This window comes from Aythya marila, assembly GCF_965140915.1.
Source record: "Aythya marila genome assembly, chromosome: 19".
Taxonomy (NCBI): domain Eukaryota; kingdom Metazoa; phylum Chordata; class Aves; order Anseriformes; family Anatidae; genus Aythya; species Aythya marila.
The window spans coordinates 8,373,661-8,391,718 of record NC_139060.1 but is presented as its reverse complement, the minus strand read 5'-3'; the positions used below and the strand labels follow the sequence as shown (position 1 = coordinate 8,391,718).

Below are 18,058 nucleotides of genomic sequence, written 5' to 3'. Positions count from 1 at the left end.
AAGGAAAACTTGCCTATTCCTGGAAATGACCTCACTGATTAATTTTTAAGAGGGTCTGGCTCTTCGGTTATATTGCTTAAGCTCTTTCTCTATGCAGGTATACAGTTTCCTGGATAAAATGTCCTTTTATATTGAACTGTACAAGCATAAACCTCCTGATGTGATCTCTCATGAAGATGGCACACTTTGGCGAAGACAGGCTCCAAAGCTCCTCTATCCTCTTGGTAAGGAAACTGCACTTAACCTTTTCTTATTCAGGTGTTTTGGGGAATTTAGTTCTTTACCTGCTTTCTAACTCGTGGGGAAATTTGTGGCTTGATTTCACTTGCTTCTTCTATCTCTAGGACTAGGTCAGACAAATCTGCGGATACCTCAGGGAACAGTGGGCCAAGTAATGCTGGATGATCGAGCTTATTTGGTACGATGGGAGTATTCGTACAGCAGCTGGACACTGTTTACCTGTGAGATTGAAATGCTGCTCCACGTTGTTTCAACAGCAGGTGAGATAGGCTGGGAGTATAAAAGAGAATAAGTAATTGTTCTTTGGTATCAGCTTGAGGTTAACAGCAGGACTGAGCAGCTCTGAGTACTTCTGGAAGAGCTTGGAGTAGTACCCCAGAAACCTGTGTGTGTTTTAAATTATGATAATTCACTGCAAAAGGCAGTGAATTGAGAGCTTGCAGTGAGATTATATGAATTTTAGATGAGAGAAAAGCTGAGATACAAGAAATAAATGATTTTTGGTATGGGGAACAATCCCAAGGATGTGTGGTAAGATTAATGTGCATTATTCTAAGTTTCTTTACTGCGTAAGTATGGTTTTTGCATTCTGATGTTAGTTTGCTTTATGCAGATGTGATTCAGCATTGCCAGAGGGTGAAGCCAATCATCGATCTGGTTCATAAAGTCATCAGCACTGATGTATCGATAGCAGATTGCCTTCTGCCAATCACGTCGCGAATCTACATGCTGCTGCAGAGGTAAGTCACTGACCAGCATGGAGCTAACAGCAGAGTACCTGAGAAGTAGTACAGTGAGCTGGAAGAACAGTTAATCAGCTATTTTGCCAAAAGATTTGAAAGAAGTGTATCTCAGTGCTTCAACTCCTCGAGGCAGGTGTTCAGTAAGGACTGTTCTGGCTACACACTGCTGAATGCTTTGATGTAGCAGAATGACCCCTCTTTCACTTTCATGAGTTGTACAAGTTTATCCATTTAAAGGCTTTTTTATTGGTAACTATACTTACATAAAAGGGGAATAAAGCATACAATTAGAGCAGTAACTTCCAGGTAATAAAAGAGTTACACTTATTAACTATCCCCCCCCCCCAGTCAATCTGCTGGATAGTCATTGTTCAGTGTGCCAGCCTGCTGTCTACTGAGCCTTGCTTCTTGCAGTAAATTGATCTGATTCAGGTGTGAGGGAGAGCTGTCAAGTCTAGACTGACAGTGCAGACTGGTGTCTGCACCAGAGCGTAGGTTTTGTGCTTGTGTGCTTCAGTGAAGGAAATGCTTTTTGAATCACAGCAGCAGTAGATAGGCTAGCTCACAGATGGCAGTGCATTTTATGCATAATATTTCTCTTTTCAAGGCTGACAACTGTAATCTCTCCCCCTGTGGACGTTATTGCATCTTGTGTCAATTGCTTGACAGTACTGGCTGCTCGGATGCCAGCCAAGGTAAGAACCTTCTGGGCTTTCTAGGTTTGAGAACTAGTAGACATGTATGTGTGAATGAGAGGGAATATCTCTACTTTTTTCTCTTGCAGGTTTGGACTGACCTTCACCATACGGGGTTCTTACCATTTGTTGCCAATCCAGTGTCCAGTATGAATCACATGATTAGGTATTCACATCCTCCCCCCCAACCCCAGCTTTTATTTTTTTTTTTGACCTGAACTGTTCATAACATAAGACCTTTTTGCTGGTGTGAAATCTGAGGTTTGTGGAATCTGTGCATCCAACATCTCTCACTCATGTCAAAAATGCTGCTATTCATACAACAAACCTTTGTGCTCATTTCACAGTGCAGAGGGGATGAATGCTGGGGGCTATGGAAACCTGTTGATGAGCATAGAACAGCCTCAAGGGGAGTACAGCGTTACCATCTCCTTCCTGAACCTGATCACAACTCTTGTCCGGGTGAGTGCTTCTGGAGTGGTCTGCTTGTGAAGTCAGCTGTAGGCTGTTATGATAGGAAAGTGAAATACAGCAGTGTCTGGCATCCCTTGGGCCATGGGTCTGTATGAGTAATCACTGGTTGGCACTTCCTGCTATGCTACAGTTTGTGCTTCCTGTGGTTATTTCGAAAAACGGCTTTGATTTATCATGTCTACAAGAGAATAAAAATAGCTGGTAATTCTGTGTCCTCAAGCTCAGTGGTTTTCTCATGCTTCAAAGACACGTGACCTATCTTCCTACCAAAGATCTCGTGTTATTTTAACCAGAAGGGGAAAGTTAACATTTCTGTTTCTCCTAGGGACAACTTGGTAGCACCCAGAGCCAAGGACTTGTGCCCTGCATTGTGTTTGTCCTGAAGGAGATGTTACCAAATTACCACAAATGGCGTTATAACTCTCATGGAGTGAGAGAGAAAATTGGTAAGGATATTTGAGAGAGGAGAAGTTGAAGAGATTAAAAAGGATCACCTGTCTTATTGGAGAGAATTTGTGAAATTTTCCCACTTTTTATCATACCTTTGCTAGCAGACATTTAGGATTTGCTTTCTGCATTTACCAGTATTGCTAGATGCTGCGATTTGTTTAGAGATATTACAGACTAGGCAACAGATCTTCCTGAAAACTGAGTAGTCCATTCTCTCTCTGTTTCAGGATGCCTAATTCTGCAGTTGATTCATGCTATACTGAATTTATTCCCTGAAATGGATCCTCGGAGTAGGTAAGATGCATGACGGGTTTCAGATCTGCAGTAGCCTGGCTTACAGTGCAGGAGGGCTGTGTCACTGTCTTTGTTTCAATTTTTGGATATAAGTTACTAGGAGAGAAATGGCATGCTTGTGTAGAATGGATTTCAGTGCTTTTCTGCATTACTGAGTACAGGAAGGGTAGAAAAAAGATTAGGGATAGAGCAAAGTACATTGGTTTTTATAACACCTGATGAAGAAAGAGAAAATATATTTTGGGGAACGGACTGACATCCACTTTCCTATTTGGTATATCCACTCTGAAGAAAGTGGAAGGAAGAATGAAGTAGGGCCTGGCAGGGATGTGGAAATTCAGAAATCACTTTATGGTAGTTTACCAAGTGCTAGGTGGGAAAGTCCTGCACATGATGATGTCCTGCGTTGTTTGTGTCTCCCAGCAGTGCCCCTAGTCTTCAGTCCTTGTGCATCTTCAGCCTGGCCAACACTGAAGCAGGGCAAGCTGTCATTAACATCATGGGAATCGGCGTGGACACTATTGATATGGTAATGGCTTCCCAGCCTAGTAGGTGAGTGTTGTCTTTTATTTCAATAGTGTGCGGGAAGAAGCAACAGATATTTGATAATATTTGAGATGTAGCTTTAACTGGATTGTACTTAATTGGGGATCAGCACAGTGACTGTCTGTGGGAGCCTGTCTTGTATGTTCAGGAGGAGCAAGCCTTATTTGTTACAGATCCATGTTTAGTCTTTACTACACGCTCTCCATTTCGTGTGGTTATAGAATAATAGGATGGTTTGGGTTGGAAGGGACCTTACAAATCATGTAATTCCAACCCCCTGCCACGGGCAGGGACATGTCCCACCAGACCAGGTTGCTCAAAGACCCATCCAAGCTGGCCTTGAACACTTCCAGGGATGGGGCATCCACAACTTCCCTGGGCAACCTGTTCCTGTGACTAACCACCCTCAGAGTAAAGAATTTCTTCCTTATATCTAATCTAAATCTACCCACTTTTAGTTTAAAACCATTACTCCTTGTCCTATTACAAAACTGTCTGTTAGGAGTCCCTCCCCAGCTTTCCTGGAGGCCCCCTTTATTGGAAGGTTGCTGGAAGATCTGTTGGGGTTGTTAGAAGGTCTGTGTTGGGGTTTGTATTTCAGCAGCTGTTACGTGGTGACATGACAGTGAGTAAAAATGTCTTACAACCTGTGACTGACAAGAGTATGGAATTTACTCTTTGAATGTTGTGCAAATAATAAATGACAATTGTTGACACAACTACTTTGTTTTCATTTTTGAAATGCAGTGATGAGACACAAGGCCAAGGTCAGCTGCTGATACAAACAGTTAAGCTGGCATTCTCAGTTACCAATAACGTCATACGGTTGAAGCCCCCCTCCAGCGTGGTGTCTCCGTTAGAGCAGGCCCTTACTCAGCATGGTATGTATTTCCTTGTGGGGATGCCCTGGGAAGCTGTGGGGTTTGTTACGTGCAAAGAGTCAGCGTGTTTCTCATTACAAACAGAGTTTGTGATGGTTCCAGAAAGTGCTTTCTAGTGATGGGAGAATTCTCCATCCTCTGAGGCATTATTCTCCACAAGGGAATTTCATTAGTATTAAGGAAACATGGCTAATTTTTTGCTGCGTTGTAATAGGATGGGTGTAGTTAAAGAATATAGTAAATCATCTGCCATTAGTTATCATCTGACTGGGCCCATGCCTTGGTCTTCTGAAAGACTGTCCTAATTCTCACCTTCTGTTATGAAAGTAGTTCTGTTAAATAGTCAGATCTTATTGCAGCTTTTTCTCTTCGGTCTTAACTGTGTTCAATTCAGGTGCTCATGGAAACAACCTTATTGCGGTCTTGGCCAAATACATCTACCACAAGCACGACCCTGCACTTCCACGCCTGGCCATCCAGCTGCTCAAGCGACTGGCTACGGTAAGATGAGCCTCACAAGAGCTCCTTTGCTTCTCCCCTTGTGACTGATTCCACCACTGAAATTCTTTCAAGATATTTTCAGGCTTGCTTGTATCTGGGAGCTTAGTCCAAGTCATTTGAAGGTAGTGTGGACTGAAAGTTGTATGTTAGAGCACATAAAGTATCACACAAAGAGCCCTTAGTTTTTTTAACACAATACTCTGCTGTTTCAGAAGTCTCTCTGCATCTCAGTGAGAGTTTTCACGAGTGGGGTGTTTTCTGCAGAGTATTTTCACCTCCAGTTGACCTATTTTCACTTTTTTGAAAAACTTTCTCAAGGTACATCCTCAGATGCTCTTCCTACACCTTAAATTTAATTCCTTTAAGTTTTTAAGAGGAGTTTTCAACTTTGCCTTTCAGACATGCTCTTTTTGGCTGCTTATACTTCTTAGATTGTATTTGCAGTTCTATTTAAGCGTTTAAATCCATCTCTTTTTAATTTCAATAAGCATTATTCAGAATCTGTTTTCTTTGTCCTTTCCAGTCTCCCTTACAAACAGATGATAGATAAAGCAAAATTGACAGAGAAGAAAATTTAGATCACTTTGCAAGATTCTTCCATCTTAACGACAGTAACTGTTACTTCTGAGTTCCCTTATATATATTCCTAGATTCACTGTCAAACATTTTGGAGTTTCAATTTAAAATGCAGGTCACTTTTATAAATAGAGAAGTTATCCTTTTTTTCCTGATGTTATTTTTTTCCTCTTGCAGGTTGCTCCCATGTCTGTTTATGCCTGTCTTGGCAGTGATGCTGCTGCTATCCGTGATGCCTTCCTCACCCGCCTGCAGAGCAAGATTGAGGACATGCGTATTAAGGTCATGATACTGGAATTCCTTACAGTTGCAGTGGAGACACAGCCTGGACTCATTGAACTGTTCCTGAACTTGGAAGTCAAGGATGGCAGTGATGGGTCAAAGGTAGAAGAGCAGATATTTGCCTGGGAACTCACTAGTCTTTTATTGTAGTATTCCTAGGAGTCTTGTGGCATTGGTCTCTAAAATGCAAAAGGTTGTATATGTAGCCTGATGTGCCTAACGTAAAGGTAAATGCAGCATGTGCTTGCAATGAATGGATGTGCTGTTGTCCCAGCTTCACTTTTCCCTACAACTGAAGACAAACTTTCCCCAGTTTTCAAGGAAGATACCGAGTTAACATAAGAACATCTGTACTAGGTCAGACCAAAGATACCTGTGACTTTCTCTCTTGACTCCTGACAGTGGCCGTTCAGTGGGAAGATTGATACACAATGGATGGTATCAGTTTTCCAGAATTCCCACTCAGTCTCTAGTGTGCTGCAGTTGGAGGTTGTCTTGGGTTGGGGCACTTGGTTGTCTTGGGTTGTCTTGGGTTGGGGCACTTTTTAAGGCACTTGGTCTTACCAAGTCTTAGCTTAGCTCAATTTTTTATACCCCTAAAAATATACATTCTTTTTCTCCTGTTGCACGTTCCTTGTAGTCATTTACAAAGTTTGTTTCTGCATCACATACTCAAGATTTATTTGTGCGTGTGTGTTTTGAGTGGAATTGAGCACATTCTGCTTTAATAGGTGCCTGCATTGTGGAGCTGTAACCTCTCTCATTTCCTTTTGCTTTAGGAGTTCAGCTTAGGGGAGTGGAGTTGCCTCCAAGTAGTCTTAGAGCTGATAGACTCCAAACAACAGGAGAGGTACTGGTGCCCTCCCCTCTTACATCGTGCTGCCATTGCCTTCCTGCATGCCCTGTGGCAGGACCGCCGAGATAGTGCCATGCTCGTTCTGAGGACAAAGTGAGTTGTTGTCTTCCTACAGTGTGTTTTGCTGCCTTTTTTCCATAACACTTTTCTTGGGTTCACCAGACTTTTCAGGGACAATTGCATCCCAGTCTTTGCGTGTCTTGGTAAAAGTATGCAGTTTGTGGGCTCTGAGCTTGATCTGTACTGTCTCTGGGGAGAGAAGATGAGAAGCCCACATGTGTGTGTTCAGAAGCAAATATCTGTTGTTCTGTTTCTTTTGGAAGTGCAAGATTATATAGCTGTGCTCTAAAGGGTATTTTCTGTGACATTTGGAACAGTCAAAATGCTTATGGGCATGTGGTGTGGGGGAGATAACTGATACTACTTCTGCATGTATCTTTTAGGCCAAAGTTTTGGGAAAATTTGACCAATCCACTGTTTGGGACCCTTCCTCCACCTTCAGAAACATCAGAGGTGAATTAACTGCCTTCATTTTGAGTAGATGCATGTTCTTCTCATAGCGGGTTTCTGAGAGTGGCTGTGGCTCTTTGTGCTCGCAGCTTTCTAAAAAGAAGTGTGATCAACTGATTCAAACACCATGCAGCAGCTGAAGCATGCACTGTCTGGCTTTGCAGAGACTACCTGTATAACAATGGACAATCTTTTGAAGTTCTCTTTTTTTCCCACATGTGAAGCAAAAATAGATGTTATCTGGCACCTGTGTTAACACTCTTTGGAAGGTGTGCTGTATGTGGTGTATCTGTATCCATACCGTGTATGCTGTTTGATAGAAGATCTTTTTTAAGGCATACCTCAGGCTAGCTGGTATCCCAGAGGGGTTGATTAGGTTCTTTGCATTCTTTTCTGTGGGAGTTTTCCTCTTCGTTATGAAGAGCCTGTGCTGTTGCTCAGTTTGACTGCTGCTTTGAACCCAGCATTCTTTCCTTATCCTCGCTGGTCTTTGGTCAAATGACTACTCCTATTTCCTGCAAAACTGGATGATCAGTCACTGCGAGTGGGTTGGTAGGGTTAAATCAGAGTTCTACTCTCTCTGCAGAGCAAAGTGCTCAGATTTTGCTTTTTTTTGTCTTTGCAGCTCAGTGTCTTGGACACCTGTGCGTTAATCATGAAAATCATCTGCTTGGAGATCTACTATGTTGTCAAGTGAGTCTCTGGTAGTCCCTTCCCTAGGCAAGAATGTTACTGCTTTCCTTGTATGCCAGAACAAGAACATACAGTAGTTATTAAAATTAACTGTGAAAGAAGTTATACATACTGCAGTCATTGCTGAATAACATTTTAGTAGCTTTCTCCTACCAAGTTTGTTTTTCTGAACGTAACTTTCCTTTTATATGCTGATCTTGTGCTCTTGATTTGGTCAGGGGCTCACTGGATCAGTCCCTGAAAGACACGCTGAAGAATTTCTCCAACAAGAAGCGCTTTGGTTACTGGTCAGAATATGTGAAGCTCCTGGCATATCATGTGGCAGAGACAGAGGGTAGCAGCTGTGCCTCCGCGACAGAGTATCAAATGCTGATCTCAGCCTGGCGGATGCTGCTCATTATTTCTACGAGCCACGTAAGAGCTACCCTTGTACTTTTTCCTCTTATATCTCATAATAATCTGAAATTAACATTTTGAATAACACAGTGTCAGCTTCTAAGGGCTAGCTAGGCTGCACTGCAAATGCACTGTTTCTTTTCTTTTAGTTATGTTGTATATATGCTTACTACACAAGTTGGTACAAGCATTGTATGAATTTAGAGTAGGTAGTGGTTTGCTGTTTAATAGAACTGAGCGTATTGCCCCTCTCAGCAGAGGGGAGGTAGTATATTATTTTTATGGCAATTCTCTTCAGGTTTATAGAATTACTTAGATTTTGTTGAATCAAGCGAGGCAGGGATACCCCACTAGGGAAATTAGCCACTGCTGACTTTGTTAACTGATCATGCACTTCAGTGAGCTCTGTAAAATGGTATCATTTGGCAGATGATAAAATTGGTGAATTCTTAAAGTAACAAAACAGTACAAAGATGTTAGACTGGAAAAAGTGTGTAGCTTCTGTTATATGTGGTTGATCTCTGTATCTTTGTGGTTCTTAGGCAGATATAATGCATCTGACTGATTCCGCGGTTCATCAGCAATTGTTTCTGGATGTGCTAAATGGAACCAAGGTTTTGGTAGGTGTTTGTTCCTCTTAGTTCTTGAATTTCCCAATTGCTCATCTCCTCCATATTATGAGGAATTCTATTTCTGCAGTTGCTTGCCATCAGAGGTTGTTTTAGATCTGGTGAAATTGGGCTGAAACAACGTCTTTCTCCTGAATTGATGAGCGTCTTATAAATCTTTATTTGCTATGTGCCATTCTTGTCATCAGTGGGTGGCTCTGCAGAGGGTCCTGACTCTGGTCCCCTGTCGCTGGTAGCTGCTGAAGATGCAGCTTGGCCGTTTGGTGATGCTGAGCATTTCAGCATCTGAGTACTGGGCTGAGCATTTCCAGTATGTAACTAGTGGCACCTCTAACTCTTGTAATGTTTCTTCTTAGCTTCTAGTTCCCATGTCAGTATCCTGCCTGCAGCTGGGGTCTATGCTATGTACCCTTCTTCTGATCCTGCTAAAGCAGTGGAAGAGGTAGGTATTTGCTTTTGCATGGATCGTTATTAGTCACTGCTAAATATAAAAGAAGATTGTGTGTGAGTGTTTGTTCTAGTGAGCTCCCCTTAGTGATTTGGGGAGGAAATTGATGCCTTATCATGGACTGTTCTTTTGGGATGGCAAATATCTGTAGTTTGTGGCTGAAAGAACTTGTAGCAATAAATGTGTGGTTTGGCTTCCTGCTTGCTGGTGAAAAGTGTATCAAAAAGCTTTTGTGATAGTCCTGCACTCTGACTGTGTTGTGGAATGTCTTTAGTGAGATCCAAGTAGTGACTTAAAGTTTGCTTGGAGGAACTGTTTTTATTTGTGTGGCTCATAGAACCTATGATCCACACAGCTCAGTTAAGCCAGTATATTTGTTGAGGGATCTTGTCTAATCTGAAGAGCTCTCCCTTTTTGTTGTCAGCGAGTTGGGTTCTGTGGATAAAATCATAAACTCCTTGACGCAGATTCTGGAGGGAATACTACAGGCAGATCAGCAGATGATGGAGAAAACAAAAGCCAAAGTGTTCTCAGCTCTTATCACTGTGCTGCAAATGAAGGAGATGAAAGGTGAGGTGGTGTATGTACAAGTGTCAAGAGCAGGGCTGCCATGGCTGAATACACCCTAATGCTCTCGTGTTTCCAGTGTGTGTGTGATGCTAGCTGTAGAGCAGGATGTTGGCTGGATAAAACAAACGAGAAAAAGTAGAGAAGCTTGTGGGACTCTGCTTTTTTTCTGGTTTGTTTTAGCTAGTTTTAGTTTTACTGGTCACAATATGCATGTCTTCCCTTGTCTTGTCTTTCCCCACCAATAACCCCTACATTTGATCAGTTTGATAGAGATGAAGGTAGGATTGCTGCATGTTTTTGAAAATAGCTTGGCAGGTGTGGTAGGCACACCCCAGTATTGCCATCTCACAGACTGAATGTAGAACTTAAACCCTAATGGTAATTTCTAGCTAGAGATAACAAATGCAAACGCAAGAAAATCTTAAGAGGGTACATTTTGTTAATAAAATAAATAAATAAATAAATAAATGGAGAAACTGGTCCGGTCGTGACTCCAGTCACATGTGGGACACTTCATGTTGCAGTAGTACTTGAAGACCCTCAGTGAAATCTGAGCACTATTTCTCTGTGCTGTGCAATAAAGGCACTTGTGGTGTTGAGGAGTGTGTCAGCTTACCTGAGTGTAGTCCTTGTCCCACTGCTTTGGCACTGCAAGCCCATATCTTTCAGAAAATAAATAAAAAGGAGAAATATTTTATTTTTTAAACATTTTTCTTGCTGATGAATTTGAATTTTCGATCGTGGTGGTAAAAGGAGGTGCAATTTCCTATAATGGTTTTGATGAGAACGTAGAACTTACATGACTCACGGAACATAGGCTGCATGCATGGACTGGTACCAGCAGTCTGGAGAAGTGGGTAAGAAATGCTGTAGTGAGCAGCTATGGAATGATCTGTCCATAGTAGTACTTGCTTTGTGCTTTGAAATGTCATGAACTTACTTGACTTCCTGGGAATACTGTGTGGTTTTTATTATTCCAGTGGTAATCTTATCACTGACTGCATCCTCCTAGGTTTAATCGTCTAACCTAGTTACAGTTCCTGGCAATCTGCTTTGTAGGTTTTGAAATGAAAATAGTAAATACTGCCTCCAAGGAAGGTGTACCGATGATGTTATCAGTTAAACTGGAAACCAAAGTACAAGAATTGCGTGTTAACTGTTGTCTCTCCTGTGAATGTCACAGTGAATGAGATCCCACAGTACTCCCAGCTGGTGCTCAGTGTGTGTGAAACACTCCAAGACGAGGTCATTGCCCTCTTTGATCAGACTCGGCACAGCCTCACCCTGGGAGATGCTGCAGATGACAAGGACAGCATGGAAACAGATGATGTCTCCCGGGTTAAACACAAGGACCAGCGAGATGGGGTAAAAGACCTGTTTACCTGATTTGCAGTGTCTTTCTCTAAATAAAAGTTTTGTGTATGTTTGGAACAACTTTCCCTCGCAGCCTGCTGCCTCCAAAAAGGAAGCTTTGGCAGTTTCTACCTGAGAATTACTCCATGGCTTTTTGGCACATGTCAGTCTGGGAAATTGACTGTTGCTGCCTTTCCTTCAGATCTGCCCTAAGGATCATTGTCACATCTGCTATTAGAGCGAGGAATTTTGCAGAGTATAAGGGACACTGGGTGCCTTAATTTACAATTCTGAGAATGATTGAGCTTTAGATGATCTTGTGAAATGCTTTCAAGATATATTTCTGTCTTGGTATACATGTCAAGCCCCTACCTTGCTCTCCTTTCCAGGTATGTGTTTTGGGTCTGCATCTGGCAAAAGAGCTCTGTGAAGTTGATGAAGATGGAGACTACTGGCTACAGATTACTAGGAAAGTCCCTGTACTTCCTACAATTTTTGCTACTTTGGAGATCAGTCTGAGAGTTAAGCAAAACCTTCACTTCACAGAGGCCTCATTACATTTACTGCTGACTTTAGCAAGGACGCAACAGGTGAGATATGCTGAGAAATGAAAGCACAGAGCTATACATCTTAATTGCAGCCATATATCTTGTTATTCTGTCTGCGTTGCAGCTGAACAGTGTTCTGTAGTTAAAAGGATTTTTAGAGGCTAGAAAGCAGTAGGTCCTGTTTGTATGCCTGCTTAGTTTGCCTTGTTCTAGATAGTGATATGTCGAGGATGGACGAGCTGAGCCAGCCAGAGCAGACCTGTAATTTAGAGCAGGCACTTTCACTCAACGTGTTCTTTGGCAATGCAAATTATCCCAGCTATTTAAAGCAGTATTAAACGTTGGAACCTAGTTTCTCATTAGTTGCAATAAAATGTTATTTTTCTACTACAAATTCAACTTTTTGTTGGACTTAAGGTGAAAGCAAGATAATTCCGTAGCCAGCTCTTTTCAAAGATTAGGTATTTACCAAATCAGATGATACAGAAAGAGTTCGTAGTAGAGTTATGCAGATCAGATTTTACTGGAAGAACAGTGTTGCTTTTCACGATACTGAATTTTTAACAATATAGACGTGTGATGAAGGCTCTCTAAAAGGGTGGTGGCAGTGCAAAGGGCAGAAATACGTAATGCAGAAGAAGCCTCTTTCTTCACAGGGGAGATGCATACAGATCTTAATGGTGGTTTGTTCTGTGCCTTGCAGGGAGCAGCAGCAGTGGCTGGAGCTGGTGTCACACAGAGTGTCTGCCTGCCCCTCCTGAGCGTGTACCAGCTCAGCAGTAATGGGGCCATTCAGGTGGGTGCTTCTGAGTGGGAATGTGCCAGGAGAGCTTGCCCTGCTCTGCCTTGCAGGCTGTGTCTGGAGAGGAGCCCTTGGAGTGTGGGAGTACAGCAGCTCCCCTAGAACGTGGAGGCTTCCAAAATGAAGGGAAGGGGCTGTGGCATGTGTCATGTTGGGCAGCAGTGTGAATAGGTCATTTGTTGTTACATCTGTTTTCTTCAGACATCTGCTTCATCTCGGAAGTCTTTGGATGCTCCCTCCTGGCCTGGTGTGTATCGTCTCTCCATGTCCCTGATGGAGCGCCTTCTTAAGACGCTGAGATACAACTTCCTGACGGAAGCAATGGACTTCGTTGGTGTCCATCAGGAGAGGATCCTTCAGGTATGTCACGTACTTCCTCTGTGATGGCTCGCTTGGCTTCTCTGTTGCAATAGCAGTGGAAACGTGTCAGAAACTGTAGAAGCACTGAAAAGACATTGCTCATGTCTCAGAAAGATTTACAGTAGAAATAATTAAATAGTGGGAGAAGGCAGGAAGCCTATAAGCCATACAGTGAGGCAAGGGATGGTTGTTGTGGTGGTGTTAGAGCTGGGCAGTCACCATCTGTTGGTGCTGTTCACACTTGGGGGTGTTACAACTTTGCTACAGGTGCTGAATACACCCACTCAACACAGCAGCAGAATTGAAGGTTTGATGGGAACTCACTTTATGACTCTGTTCTGAAGAGAGTGAGAGCCTTGCTCAAGTAGTGAAGATGCAGCAGTCAGAGCTCAGTTGCCATTCAGGCTGGTGAGCTCTCGTGTCCTGCAGTACTGAAATAGCTGCACTGGGTGGGTTGTGTCAGGTGCTGTTTGTATACAGGTGGTGAGTTCCCTGTTCAGAAGCAGGCTCCCCAGACAGATAACTGTCTTCTAATATGGCAGCACAGTTTTGGAATGCATTGACCTTTGGATAAGAATATGAAGTGCTCTGAGTCTCTGACCCATATGCTGCGTGACTACTTTTGTGAAAGCATTCTCTGTCCTTAAGGGCAGATCTCCGCACCTTCAGCTTTTCCTTCTAGAGAAGGGAATGGACTGGACTCCCTGCATTAGCTGTCACTGTTCTGATGTATTTCTCTGTCCTTTCCAGTGCCTGAACGCAGTACGGACAGTACAGAGTTTGGCCTGTCTAGAAGAGGCTGATCACACTGTTGGCTTCATTCTCCAGCTCTCAAATTTCACAAAGGAGTGGCATTTCCACCTGCCGCAGCTTATGAGGGACATGCAGGTAGGGGTCAGGATACTGCTGTAGATAATAATTGTGTTGGAGTGCAGGAAGTTGGATGCGGTAGGAGAAAGTGGCACTTCACTGCCTTTTTATTACGCTCTTTTAGTAGGAATTATCACTGAGGTCATTTAAATGTCTGTTCTGTAACGTGATTCTGCCTTGTCCTGAATCGAGTAAGGAAAGGTGTTTTGGGGACAGAGAGATGGTAGCTTGGAAAAGCGACCTGGGGAATTCCACGTCTGACTCCCATTTCCCCGTGCCAGGTGACTCAGAGAAAATACTGGGAAATCTAGAGAGTGCATGATTTTTTACGGTCACACTGTTCTGTTTAACTAGCTTTCCTGGCTTCCACCAATGGCAATAAAAGGATAGGATTTGGTCTTTTACGAAGTTTCTCCCTCTTATTTATTTCAGGTGAATCTGTGTTACCTGTGTCAGGCCTGTACCTCCCTCCTGCACAGCCGCAAGATGCTCCAGCATTACCTACAGGTGAGATGGGGATCCTAAACCAAGTTAGGAGTGTTGTGCACCTATGCTCCCTATTAAATGGCAAATATTACTCAATATCCAGGCTCTCTTCCCAGCAGTGATTACTAACAATCGTTAATAGCTAGGATTTTCATCTTTACATAGCAAAAAAAAAACCCTTCAAATGAAGACTTTGCAAACTCTGTATTGTGTAAATCCAGTCCTTAAGAAACAGCAGCCAGCGCCTGAGTGGTGCTGTTATCATTTGAGCTGCCTACACTGCAGCAGGAAAGCTGCATTGCTGTAGTGTTTGGTAGGGCCATTAATTAAGACGCTACTGATGTGGTGTCCTTGATGTGGTTTAATTTGGTTAAGAGATAGAGCTCTTTTCTTGGAGAATCCTTTGTTGAATATGAGGTGGAGGTAATGGATTGCTACTGCTGTGCTGTTCAGCACGGCTAAGGCTTGGCGTGTGATGATTAGGGGTTCTTTTCCCAGAATGTGAGATCTGAACAGCCTCTGCAGCAGCTTCCCTAGAATTCAGTGCCTCCCCTGATGCACACTAAGTGCAGATCCTCATACTTTTAGCAGGTGATAGAATTTGGGTGCCTTATTTCCTCATTGCTTTTGTTTGTTGCATTTATTTCCCTGAAAGCATCAGCCTTAGTGCAAAACAGTCACGCCTGTGTCCAAGACAGTTTTTTCTTTCTCTGCAGACGAAAAATGGTGACTCCCTTCCATCGAGTGTGACTCCACGAGTGCAGCGTAATCCCCAAGCCTCTTCCAAACATCCCAGCCCTGAGTCAGAGGCAGCAGAGCAGAAGGCACTGCTCATGGTGCAGTACAGCCTCTTGAAGATCCTCAGCAAATCTCTTGCTGCCCTGCGCCATTTCACCCCTGACGTCTGCCAGATACTCCTTGATCAGGTAGGGGAAGAGGAGGGATGCTGCTACCTGCGTGGGGAAGCTTCCAGCATCCCAAGTGATATTTTGGGTCCGTGAAGTGAGGCACAGCCTGTCCGGCTTGAGACAGTGACCTCACTCTACATCTGTCTGCTGTCCTGCTGCACAAAGCAGGAAAGCGGGGTGCAAGGAATTCCCCTTAGTTATCAGCCACTGGTCTGAAAAAAAAGCCCAGTAACCCAACTGGGTTTGTGTGCTCAGCCTGTCAGTCTTTGGAGAAGGTCACCTCTTGTTCTCCTGTGTAGGTGTGACCTAGTGGCTGGTCTCCAAGTGCAGACAAGCAAGGTGTAATCCTTGAATCTGGCAGTGTTCTGCTGCTTTCTTCTGGATAGTTACTTCCTTTTCCTTATGCTGCCTGCAGGTTACGTTTACCTGCAGTCATTACTTCAGCTTGCCACCGAGTGGCAGACTACACAGCTACACAGTTTGGGAGCTGTGTGGCTCTGCTCATGCATGTGAGCAGAGCTGTACGGTCTGCGTGTGCAGAGCAATCTTTGCTCTTCTGGCTGCACACTTGAGATTTGGGAAGTGACCTCAGTGCTTAAAGTTCTTCATACAAAAAGTGTGATATAGGTACTAAATACTGCTGTTACCATGACAGTAGCATACTCGTGGCCTCAAGGGTCATTCACTCCTCTTTCCTTTTCTCCACAGTCACTGGACCTTGCTGAGTACAATGTGCTCTTTGTTTTGAGTTTCACCACACCAGCTTTTGATTCAGATGTGGCACCTTCCTTTGGGACCCTCCTTGCCACGGTCAACGTGGCCCTGAACATGCTGGGAGAGGTACTGGCATTTCTGTTTGGGAAAACACAGCTGTTGCAGTAACCTCAGAGAACTTTTCAACTAATATTTCGAAGAGTGGGAGTATTTGTTCCCTTCTATCTGCTGTCTCTAATGTTGTTTTTTTTTCCCCTCAGCTGGATAAGAAGAAGGAACCTTTCCCTCAAGCTGCAGGGCTGAATATGCAAGAGGGAACCAAAACCCTCAAGTAAGTTTTCTAACCCTTTTATTTAGTCATGGCTGAGGAGCAGAACCCAGTGTTCCTCAGATCAGAACTGAGATTTGGATGCGTTGGTGTATCTTCAGAGCTTCTCATTCTGAGTCAAAGGAGTTCAAGGGAGCCCATCAGAGACTGTCCAAAAAAGCAAGGAGGGATGTTTTGGGGAGGCTGTGTGAAGCCATCCCATTTTAAGTCTGCCACTGAAGATGCAGGTGAAGAGTTGTTTAAGGCTTTTTTAATCAGAAAATTTAAGGCAAGAGTTTCCTGTTGGTCACTGGGGATTTGTACTGTGTAGGCCATAGCTTTTGGCTATCACTGTTTGAGCAAAATCTGAGCTGCAGCAGCGTTCTGTCATATGGACTCTGTGGGTGAAGCCTTTCTAAGGGCGTGTGGCCTTGAACCTAGAACGTTTGGCTCCTGCTGATCTGCGTTTCCTTGCACAGGTCTCTGCTCATGTTTACAATGGAAAACTGTTTCTACCTGCTCATCTCCCAGGCCGTGCGGTACTTGAGAGACCCGGCTGTGCATCCCCGCGATAAGCAGCGAATGAAACAGGAGCTCAGCTCTGAGCTGGTGAGCAGTTTGTACCGTCCCTTCTCACTCTTCACTCTGAGTTGTCTTGTGGGAAGAGGTCGTTTGTCCTTGGCTGCCCAGGACAGCCCTTCCCCTGCGTGAGCTGACAGCCTCAGGCTGCACATGGTGGTGGCTGGTCCCTGTGGCGCCTTGTTCGGGGAGGGAGAGGGCTGCGTGCTTGGAAGAACCTAACTGGTTGCGTGCTTCTGATTTCAGAGTACCCTGCTCTCCAGCCTGTCTCGTTACTTCCGCCGTGGTGGTCCCTCTTCACCTGCCAGCGGGGTCCTTCCCTCTCCCCAGGGAAAGTCTGCCTCCAAGCTGGGGCCGGAGGGGCAGGAGCCTTTGTTTCAGCTCGTGCAGGCCTTTGTCCGGCACGTGCAGAGATAGATTGGATCCTGCTGCCGCCTCCCTCTGCAGGACTTGCACCAGAACGATTCATGTCCACCACAGAAGGCATCACCGTTGGCAGAGCTTGGAACGAGGACTGGGGCGGGAGGGAGGCCTGGTCCGGGCAGCGTTGTGAACCGAGCTGTGACAGCAGCAGCCAGATCCCGTTGAACTCTTGCGGTGCAGAAGCAGAGTGAATGTAAGGAGAGCTGAGAGGGGCTCCTCACTCAGCAGCCCACGCTCCACCTGCTGGAGCGTCCTGGCCCAGGTACAAGTGCTGAAGAGTCAAAACCTTTATTTTTATAGCTTGTACCTCCCAGCTGGGGCAGCTGTGGCTGGATGGAGAGAGGGGACAGACTTCCCTCTGGGCATTAACTCTGCTCGTAACACAAGGTGCAATCTGCCTCTCCCTCACAGTCAGAGTCCAGTTAAGGCACAACCTAGGGATCAGCCAGCAATTCAGAGACCATCTTTCTACTCCTATTTTTGTACTGAATGGTTCAAGGCAAGATGGTGTATGTGTGCTCACGCCTCCCCTCCACCCTGCAGTCTGTGTGTTGTGTGTGTTTCTGAAGAGCAAGGCCTCACTCAAGGTTTTTAAGTCAAAGTTCCATTGCTCCAGTCTTGCAATTTTTTGTAACTGTGCCCTATTTATACTGATATTAAAACCTTTATAGACAGCAGCTGGATTTGTGGTTTTGTACCGGGTGTCACAGCCTGCAGCACCGGTCTCTCCCTCTTCTGTGTAGTAGTTCTGCATCAGTCAAGCACCAGCTGACGGCGGTGAGTTGTGTCTTGTGAGTGACAACAGGCACCATTTGAAGAGTTTATAATCCAAGGCTGATTCCTTTGGCTTTCCCACACCTGCTCCTTCTTTACTCTCCCGTTGGGGAGCTCAGAGGAGGTTTTAAACAAGCAGTGCTACTCCTC

The 18,058-nt window shown here is 44.3% G+C and overlaps 1 protein-coding gene across 3 annotated transcripts in view; it reads left to right on the top strand.

Annotated features, from left to right (window-relative positions):
- Window positions 1-17,712, top strand: part of NUP188 (nucleoporin 188) — a gene marked incomplete at its 5' end in the record, with an annotated part of 28,132 nt that extends 10,420 nt beyond the window's left edge. For 2 of the 3 annotated variants that reach the window (XM_082775651.1, XM_082775650.1), the window contains 30 exons: window positions 98-224; window positions 345-500; window positions 854-980; window positions 1,591-1,678; window positions 1,768-1,844; window positions 2,026-2,140; window positions 2,478-2,598; window positions 2,830-2,896; window positions 3,320-3,448; window positions 4,190-4,323; window positions 4,718-4,824; window positions 5,578-5,784; window positions 6,462-6,631; window positions 6,982-7,051; window positions 7,674-7,741; window positions 7,960-8,155; window positions 8,680-8,757; window positions 9,123-9,208; window positions 9,639-9,784; window positions 10,968-11,149; window positions 11,527-11,727; window positions 12,389-12,481; window positions 12,689-12,847; window positions 13,598-13,735; window positions 14,150-14,224; window positions 14,920-15,129; window positions 15,820-15,951; window positions 16,086-16,156; window positions 16,612-16,741; window positions 16,958-17,712. In XM_082775651.1, coding sequence (XP_082631777.1) covers window positions 98-224; window positions 345-500; window positions 854-980; window positions 1,591-1,678; window positions 1,768-1,844; window positions 2,026-2,140; window positions 2,478-2,598; window positions 2,830-2,896; window positions 3,320-3,448; window positions 4,190-4,323; window positions 4,718-4,824; window positions 5,578-5,784; window positions 6,462-6,631; window positions 6,982-7,051; window positions 7,674-7,741; window positions 7,960-8,155; window positions 8,680-8,757; window positions 9,123-9,208; window positions 9,639-9,784; window positions 10,968-11,149; window positions 11,527-11,727; window positions 12,389-12,481; window positions 12,689-12,847; window positions 13,598-13,735; window positions 14,150-14,224; window positions 14,920-15,129; window positions 15,820-15,951; window positions 16,086-16,156; window positions 16,612-16,741; window positions 16,958-17,128 — 3,831 coding nt within the window. In that variant the 3' untranslated portion in view covers window positions 17,129-17,712. The remainder of the gene's footprint in view (window positions 1-97; window positions 225-344; window positions 501-853; window positions 981-1,590; window positions 1,679-1,767; window positions 1,845-2,025; window positions 2,141-2,477; window positions 2,599-2,829; window positions 2,897-3,319; window positions 3,449-4,189; window positions 4,324-4,717; window positions 4,825-5,577; window positions 5,785-6,461; window positions 6,632-6,981; window positions 7,052-7,673; window positions 7,742-7,959; window positions 8,156-8,679; window positions 8,758-9,122; window positions 9,209-9,638; window positions 9,785-10,967; window positions 11,150-11,526; window positions 11,728-12,388; window positions 12,482-12,688; window positions 12,848-13,597; window positions 13,736-14,149; window positions 14,225-14,919; window positions 15,130-15,819; window positions 15,952-16,085; window positions 16,157-16,611; window positions 16,742-16,957) is intronic. The other variant, XM_082775649.1, reaches the window with a different exon arrangement.
- Window positions 17,713-18,058: the final 346 nt, after the last annotated feature.